The sequence below is a fragment of the Rattus rattus genome, chromosome 2 (assembly GCF_011064425.1).
Source record: "Rattus rattus isolate New Zealand chromosome 2, Rrattus_CSIRO_v1, whole genome shotgun sequence".
Lineage (NCBI taxonomy): Eukaryota > Metazoa > Chordata > Mammalia > Rodentia > Muridae > Rattus > Rattus rattus.
Window position 1 is genome coordinate 83,025,633 of NC_046155.1, and position 9,490 is coordinate 83,035,122.

The 9,490-nt window shown below is 46.3% G+C and overlaps 1 protein-coding gene across 1 annotated transcript in view; it reads right to left on the reverse strand.

Moving 5' to 3' along the window:
* Positions 1–7,320, reverse strand: part of Tmc5 (transmembrane channel like 5) — a 52,603-nt gene extending 45,283 nt beyond the window's left edge. Inside the window, exons 1-3 of the mRNA XM_032892807.1 lie at positions 6,532–7,320; positions 2,804–2,907; positions 1,228–1,317 (exon numbers count right to left, since the gene is read on the reverse strand). Of these exons, the coding sequence (XP_032748698.1) occupies positions 1,228–1,317; positions 2,804–2,907; positions 6,532–7,247 (910 nt within the window). The 5' untranslated portion in view covers positions 7,248–7,320. The remainder of the gene's footprint in view (positions 1–1,227; positions 1,318–2,803; positions 2,908–6,531) is intronic.
* Between the last annotated feature and the right edge of the window lie 2,170 nt (positions 7,321–9,490).

Below are 9,490 nucleotides of genomic sequence, written 5' to 3' on the forward strand. Positions count from 1 at the left end.
TGGTCTACACACTTCCGGTGACATGCACATGCCAACCTTGGGGAAGCCGCTTTATTATTTCACAGTTTACTTTTGGACTTTGTCCCCAGAAACACAAGCATTAACCTTGAGATAGGTGGCCCTGTCTTGTCACCCATGATTAAATGATTGGTTCAAGTGTGGACATGTGTTTCTTGTAGCACTGGACAGCTAGGGAGAGAGGAAAGCCTTCAGAGGGATATCCACGCTGAGGGGCTCCTGCAGATCTGATGGCCTGACCCTCATGTCTGTGAAGGTCAAGTTTAAAGAGAAGCTGAGCCAAGCAGAGGGGAGCAGTGGATGAGTAATGAATCCAGGGGCACCCAGCCCTGGCTTCAGACTCTAAGGCAATGGTTTTTATATTCAACAAACTGACCAGCAAGAACCCCTAACCTACCTGTGTGTCGGGCACCATATGAGGAAGTGGAAGCTATTATGACTTTCAGTTCTTATGTTTTCCTTCATCCTCCCCCCTTAAGTCCATACCTTCCTTGCTAATGAATTAGGTTTCCATTATAACGAGATTTTTTTAAACGTGTGTATGTGTGTTTGTATGCACCTATGTGTGCATGGGGCACTCGCCTGTATGAGTGGGCACATGTAGAGACCAGAGGTTGATGCCAGGATGTCTTTCCTCTATTGCTCACCAGCTTATTTTCTGAGACATGGTCTCTCAACTGAACCTGAAGGTTGGTTCCATTTTCACTAGACTGGCTTCCCAATGATCTCCCAGGATCTATCTCTGCCCCCAGTCCAGTGAGTTACAGATATTCAACATTACACATAGTGTGTGTGTGTGTTCTTGGGATTCAAACTCAAGTCGTCATGGATACATAGCAGGCACTTTACCCACTGGACCATTCTCCCATCCCTCAACCAGAGGTTCCTAGTGAAGATATCATGATCCTTACATGGGGAAACCTGTATTATCTACAAGGAAACTCTGAGTGGTAAGGTTAAAGGATAGTGTGTGCTGACCACTCACAAGACCCCAGGTTCAATCCCCACAGCAGAAGAGGGGAAGAAGGTAGATAAAGATAAATGGATGGACAGAGGCAGGGAGAAAACTCTTAATGATAAATGAAGCACTACCACATCCATTAGAAGACCAAGGGTCTGGATGAAGTGCTATTTCTAGTACCTGGGTTGCCTTGAGCCCAGTCCTTCCCCAGGGCTGATGTTTTAGTGATGATCCATTAAGACTTTTACCTTGGGGTGATGTGTTCCAATCACGTGGGCACAGTAACAGGTTTCTATCTGGACAGACAGGACTGCTTCCTCTCATGTAAGCAGGGTTCACTGCAATGAGGTGGGAACATGGCCAATCAGTCCTTCTACACTGAGGAACACATAATGGCTGACTGTGCTTACAATGGTCACAAAGGGTCCCCCAAACCAAGATTTTGCCTTTGAGGTCCTAGGAGATCCAAGACTAAGAGCTTGGGTAGAAAATAGGATTAAAATACAAAAATCATACGATTGAAACTACTTAGGGGCTGGAGAGATGGCTCAGTGATTAAAAGCACTGGCTGCTCTTGTAGATGACCTGGGTTTGGTTCCCAGTTGGTGACAACTCACAGCCACCTACCCCCTTTAGCTTCTGAGGACACTGCACATATGTTGTGCACAGTCATACACATAGGCAAAACGCCCATACACATTAAATAGAAATAAACAAAAACTCAAAATATTCTTTAAATAAAAATTGTACTTGTGATTCAGCACAAAACAATGCTCGGGTAATAGATAAACACATTTCACAAAACTCTATTTTGTGATTCAGCACAAAACAATGCTCTGGTAATTGATAAACACATTTCACAAAACTCTATTTTAACTACATAAACTCATGTTTACATACTTAAATTTCTATCCCCCAAAAAAAAAATTTCTATCCCACTCTCTAGCTGCACTTGTTACTCGTAATTGTACTATCTCACTCTGTAATGGATTGAACTTGTTAGTTAATAAGTTACAAGTCACATCGAAACCGCTCGTATAGGTAAGCACAAAGGTTCCTTGAACCCTTAGTGTTTTGTGACGCATGGACCAAGTATGGCCTGATTTTCCTAGGGACAGAGTCTGCTCCCTGCTTCTGTGTGACAGTGTCACGTAGCGCAGGATATGCTCACATGATCCATGTCAAGAACGAAAGGCAAACCATAGAGAATACTGGGCTCCCTAGCTTCTTGCTTGGGAGTAAGTCTCAGCCCTGTTATTTACCAGCTGTTTCCCCAAACATGCTACTTAACATCTCTGAGCTTCACCGTCATGATCTGCAGGGCAGGGATGGCAATCTGACTTGTACACAGGATTGCTGGTAGAGCAATCTGTGAAGACATGTGAAATGGTTCAATAGCCTAGAACACAGTGGACTCCTAGTACACACTAACCAGAGAGTGCATCCTGGTACCTTCCTGTCTGCTGCTTTCAAAATCATTCCCAGCACCCCCTGCAGCGTATGAAGCTTCTGCCTGTGCCTTATAGGACCAGCATCCTGTGCTGTTCTTAGCTGGTCGGTCCTCCGCTTCTCTGTCCTTCCCTCTTCCTCTTTTTTATCCTCCGCTCCCCTTGTCCTCCCCTCCTCCCCTCCTCCCCTCCTCTCCCCTCCTCTCCCCTCCCCTCACACTATTTGATCCTTAGTGATGACACTTGGCTGCCTACACACCAAGTTCTATGTGTGTAAGGAGGACACCTGCGGGAGGAGAAGCTGGTGCTGCTTCACTGTATCCACTACCTTTTGCTTCCTTGCTGGGACACTAATGCCACCTGAACACGTACTTACCATAGCCATTTCTAGGATCACCTGCCATCCCCAGGGACGCCATTTCAATGCCTTCAGGGTAATCTCCATCCTCTCTCCCTAGCATGCCAAAGGAGCCACGACTCCTGCAAGGAAATAGGGATCAGGCTGAATGTGTTTGGCTGAGCATCTTTAAATTCCCAAAGCACGGCTACCTTTGTGATGGCCCATTTTATTATCGCCTTGCCTGGACTGAGAAGGCCTAGGGAATTCATAAAGCACACATCTGGGAGTGTCTGTGAGGATCATTTCCAGAGAGGATTATCTAAGGGCAAGACCCTCCCATAGGAGGGCAGAAGTGTGTGTGTGTGGGGGGGCACAAATGGAACCAAAGGGGAACCAAGAGAAATTCACCTGAATGCATACTCTTTCTCTCTCTCTCTCTTTCTCCCTCTGTGCCTCCCTCCCTCCCATTTTCTCTCCCTCCCTTTGTCCCTCCCTTCCTTCCTTCTCTTTTTCCTTCCCCATCTCTTACTTCTTGGCCACTAGGATATGAAGTGTTTTACTTCACACCCTCTGCTCCACGATGGGCTGAAACGTCTGAAACCGTAAGTCAAGATACATCTTTTCTTTTCTTTTTCTCATTTGGCTTCTGTCAGTTTTTGCTTTTTGTCTGTTTGTTTATTACAGTGACAGAAAGTCTCACTAGCACAATCCCAGCCATATCAGGGTGACAATTCACTCATCCATCCATTTGTGCATCCATCATTCATTCACCACTCATGTGTACCCCATCTATCCATCTGTTCACCCATGTGTCCAGTCGTAATCCATCCATTCATCTGTCTTCTGAGGCTGACTGAAGGCCAGCCTTGTGTCAGCTGTGACTAGGCACTAGGAATACAGAGAGAAGACTCTGAAGGCGCCTCCTCCCCTGCACAACCCACTTTAAAATACAGCTGTGAGGTATTCAAGTAGGAATTAGGGAGTGTCAAAAGACAGGCTGAGGGTTCGGAGAAAGGGTGGGGGTTTCTGGCTGGGGGTTCTGAGAAGGCTACATGGAGAGAATGCATATCAGAGGAAACTTGAAGGACTGATCAGTGCAGTCTGAGGGCACATGTAAAGACAGGTGGGGGGCCAGGGGGCATGGGTGTAGGAGCTTGCACGCACACACGCAAGCATGAGGAACTAAGTTTGAATCCCCAGTTTCACAGAAAAGCTAGAAGTTACGATCCCAGCATTGGAGGGCCGAAATAAGTGGGTCCTTGGGGCCTATTGACCCCAACCTAGCCAAAACAGTGAGCTTCCCATTCAGTGAGAGACCAGAGGAAGACACCCAAAGTCCTCCTCTGGCCTCTACATGCACAAGTACAGGTGTATACACACACACACACACACACACACACACAGACACACACACACACACACACACATACATACACACACACAGACACACACAGACACACACATACACACACATACACACACACACACACACGAACACACACACAGTACACACAGACACACACACACACACACACATACACACACACACAGACACACACACACACACAGACACACAGACACAGATACACACACACACACACACACACACACACACACACACACACACACACACATACATATACACACACTCATGACACACACATACATATACACACACACACATATACACACACATACACACACACAGACACATACACACATACACACACATACACACACATACACACACACACACACATACACACATACACACACATATACAGACACACACACAGACACACATACATACACACACAGACACACACACAGACATGCACACACACACATACACACACACACACACACACACACACACACACCACGAGAGAACATTTAACCTGCAGCAATAATGCTCAGTTTTATATGTATCAATACATGGACTTCATCTTAGACAACAGAATGGGAAGCTCAGGCTAAGATGTTTTATTTTTGTATTATTATTGTTGTTGCTGTTATTGTTAATATTATTTTTGTTGTTATTATTATTTTATTGATTTTTTGAGATAGGGTCCTAGCACATAGCCCAGGCTGACTTGAACTTGTCTATATTCTTCTGCTTCTGCTTCCCAAGTTATATCATCATCATCATCATCATCATCATCATCATCATCATCATCATCATCATCATCGAGATAGGGTATGACTATATGGCTCTAGCTAGCCTGTTACTCACTATATATAGCATCTTCAGACTCACAGGGTCTGCCTGTATCTCCTGAGCACTGGGATTAAGGATATAATATTAAGGATTAAGGGAGATATAGATATCAGGTCCCCCTGGAACTGGACTTTAGGTGGTTATAAGCTTGCATCCTGTGGAAGAGTGGTGTGTGCTCTTAACTGATGGCCACCTCTCTAACCCTGGTTATATCATTTTTAAAGGCCTCTAGGGAACAGAGTAATTTTAATGAGCAGTCAGATAACTGACTTGGAGCACAGGCCGGTGGTAGAGAGGGGACAGGAGCAAGGCCAGCTGGTCTGGGGCTGGCACCTTGTTCTGCTGTTGACCCTGTACTTCTTTCTCCCAGTCTGTAACTAAACAAGTGGAGCCTCGCCCACAGGATAGGAGGACCCACGAGAGATGGAAAGAATGGGATGCTGGGATCAAGGGTGGCTCTCAGAATGGTGGCTCAGACAGTCGGAGGTAATGACACCTGTGGCCTGGGCCTGTGGGGCCACTCCTTAGGTCCTGAAGGCATTTATGTGGTAGCTGCATACCAAGTCCTGTGCCCTTGTTCCTTGACACAAATGCAAGACACTGGATCTTGTTGTTTCTTTCTTCTTCCCTTTCCTCCCTTTCTCCCTCCTTTCTTTCTATCCTCCCTCTCTCCCTCCTCCCCTCCCTCCTCTCCTCCCTTCTCCCTCTCTTTCCCCCTTCCTTCCTACCTTCTTTTGGGAAAAGATCTCACTATGCAACCCAGTCAGGCCTTAATATCACAATCCTCCTGCCTCAGCCTTCCAAGTGCTCAGGTTATAGGAATGTATCATCACTTCTAGGATAGCTATTTTTAAATAACACTGAAACCGTAAGTATTATAATTGAAATGGTATGTGTAAAATAAGACCTGTATCAGTTAAAATTCCACGCGGTAAAATGTGTAGGTTAGCAACAACAAAAAACTCACTGAAGAAATAAATATTGTTGTTGACATGACCTTTAGAAAAGTTAACCCAGGAAAATCAGAGTTGGTCCAGCTAGGGCACCCAGCCAACACTTTGAAGTCTAAATCAGTACCTATAACAGTGACCAAAAATGGCAGATGCTAAAGTCCTTTATCCCACACAGATGGGCGAGCTGAATGCCCAGTCCTCAGCTGGTGGCACTGTTTAGGGAGTTTCTGGAAGTTTTGGGGAGATGAAATCGGGTAGAGGAAGGGGGTCACTGAGGCTGGGTCCTTGGAATGGAGTCTTGTCTCTGCACCTCCAACCATCTACCTGGTCTCACTCTCTTTGCTACCCGCCCTCCAGGACACAAACTCTCTCCTCTGCCACACATTCCTGTGGCCATGATGTTCTGTCCAAGAGCATGGGACCAAGACACCATGGGCTTGAACTCCGTGATCTGAAACAAACGCCTCATCCTGTGAGCTGTTTGCATTGGGCATTTTAGACACAGTGACACAAAGGTAATGAATATGTGTCCCTAATTGAATCCACTAGACCAATGTCCCCTGGCATGCTGAGGAGGATATACTTGGACTTACCTCCCGATGACTCCCAGAGACCTAGAAGGGCTGTAGACATCGCCCTCTTCAGCACCAGGATAGTCTGGCTTTCCATAAAAGTCGGGAGAGTTTGGTTGGTTCTCGGCACCTGGGTAATCAGGTTCCCCCAAAGAGTCTGGGTAGGAATTGATTCTGGACCCAGCATAGCCTGCATTTCTTCTGGAGCCTGGCAGGTTGGAATGGGATCTGGGGCCAGAGTGATAAGAGTTGCCTTGAGCTCCAGGGTAGTCTGGTTCTTCCAGATCCAAATAGCCTAGATTGGTTCTAGGACCTGTAGAGTTCACACTGCTTCGGACTCCTGCAAAACCAGGATGGCCATGAGAGCCAGGGTAGTCAGGCTCCATAGATAAATCGGGGTGATAGGATTCGCTCTGGAAGTCATTATAGTCTGGATCATAGTCTGGCTCATAGTCCGGCCTGGTTCTGGGATGTGCGGAGCGTGGGTGATGCCTGGTATTTTGATAGTCTGTGTTACTCGGAGATCCAGGATAATCTGGTTCTGCTAGGGAGTGGTGGTAGTCTGCATTTGTTCTAGAGTCCGAAGAATATGGGTTTCTTCTGGGGTGGTCCTGAAACCCTGGGAATTCCAGATCATCTTGAGTTCTCAAATAGTTCTGCGTGTGGTTCTGAGACCCTGAATAACCTGGGTAGTCAGGATCTTCCATGTAGCTGCTATTCTTGTGGAAGGAAGACATGATGCTGCAGAGTCCTCACCCAGTCGTGTTAAAGCATCATCGTATCCGTAGCAACTCAGGGACCTTTTTTCATTAACCTGAAAAACAAAATGGAAAGGAAAAGTAAGCTATTTTTCTTCCTTCCTCGCATAGATTGCCTGCTTTTTCCCACTATCTGATAACTAGGTTCTGAGAGCAACGACTGAGTTTTGTAGACTCCCCACACCTAGGATGAAACTATGAGGGTGCCCAATGGCAGCCCAGCAGGAACACTATCTACAGTTTCCAGGCCATGCAGTTGAAGGATTGAAGCCATTCCTTCACATCCCAACTTTCAACCTCTGTGGGCTGGAATGGAGCTGGTGCACTGCGGTCTTGGGTCCTGAGAATGACAGTGCTCTCTGTGGGAACAATAGCGCAACATATGGAGAGTTGAATGGTAAGCAACTCCCCTAAGCAAAGCCATCCTAGCAGCACAGACTACAGCGGGGAGAGAATAAGCCTCGGTCTTTTCTCTAAGTGCTGATACCTACAGAGGCAGTTTTATCTTACAGAATACATCTGCATGATTGGGGAGAGGGAGGAGACATGAACCAAAGATCAGAAGGAACCAAAGGAAAAAAAATTTTTTTGAGACAGAGTCTCACGTAGCCCGGGCTGGCCTTGAGCTCACTAAGTAGCAAAGAATGACCTTGAACTTGACCCCAAGTTCAAGAATTACAGCATACCACCATGCCTGGCATAAACCACCCCGGGCTTCTGCACTAGACAAACGCTCTACCAGTTGAACTGAACCCTAGCCCAAGGAACCAGAACATCTTTGAGCTGCTTGTTTTCTAGTTTGTCTGAAGCAAGGTCTCACTGTGGAGCCCACGCTGATCTGGAGCTCACAATGCTCCTGTTCCAGCCTCTCGAAGGCTGGAATTACAGGTATGGCCACTACATCCAACCTTAAACTCTTGGATTGCTCTGTTTCTAGGGTTAGCACAGATCAACATGAGTGAACAAAGAAAGAATAGTGTATGAAGATGAGACAGAAGACTCGAGTAAGGACACCAGCTAGGATCCCTTGCTGTTTGAAAATGTGACTTTAGGGGCTGGAGAGATGGTTCAGCGGTTAAGAGCACAGACTGCTCTTCCAGAGGTCCTGAGTTCAAATCCCAGCAACCACATGGTGGCTCACAACCATCTGTAATGGAATCTGATGCCCTCTTCTGGTGCGTCTGAAGACAGTGACAGTGTGCTCACATAAATTAAATAAGTAAATAAATCTTTAAAAAAAAAAAGAAAATGTGACTTTATAGTTCTGGGAACTCTTCAAGTGGGGTGCACTCTCCAGTCAAGCGATAAAGTTTTCTTTAGATGTCCTGGAGACCTGCTCTGCTGTTTCCTTTCTCTGGCATCAATGCCTTGATTTCCCCCCCAAGAAATCCTCCTATTCCCACTTACTGCAGGTGGTACAGAAACTGACTGCACCAACCAACAAAACAAACAAACAAACAAACAAACAAACAAACAACCCCCCCACAAGAAGCACGTGACCCAGCATGACCAATCAGCACCCACCATCCTCTTGCCCACCTTGCTCGGCTCAGGACTGGGTTCATAAGCTCCGTTAGTTCTGAGGGGTCTAGACTAGGCTTGCTGAGGTGAAGGCGCTCTTCTTCCGAGGAGGTTAAAGGCTCAGCCTAGAGCTACAAGAGTGGTATCAGTGTGGGTAGAGAAGGAAATAATAAGCAAAGGAGAAAGTAAACAGGAAGGGCTAACAGAATTTGTTGCTCAGTTCATAGCAGGAAATAAGGAAAGTAAAACACAAACACATCTTCCCAGTTTCAGGCCTGAATGACCAGGTAAATGGAGATACTTTTGAAGAAGGAAGTAGAAGATTTTTAAAGCTTGGCCAGCTTTGACTACTTTATCTCTGTGTAAATGACATAGGTTAGGCTTTGAATAACCAAAGCTTAAGAAAATATTAACTTTCTGCTCTAGCTATGCCTTCAGAAAGTTTGCGGGCCAACTGGATTCCAGGTAGCACAGCACCCTGGGAGTCAGTTTACACCCCCTCTCTTCCTTCCTGGCATCCATTTCTCTCTGTTGTGGAAACGTGTCTCCTTGGGTAGGATCCCTCCCCGCTGGGAGCCCTGTGGGCTGGGCCTGATTGAGATTCTCTTCTTCCAGGCACAGTAACCAGATGAGGGCCTCTCACCCAGCAGAGCTGACAAGAATCAATCCTATGAATTTAGTTTGTTTGGCTGAAGCCTAAA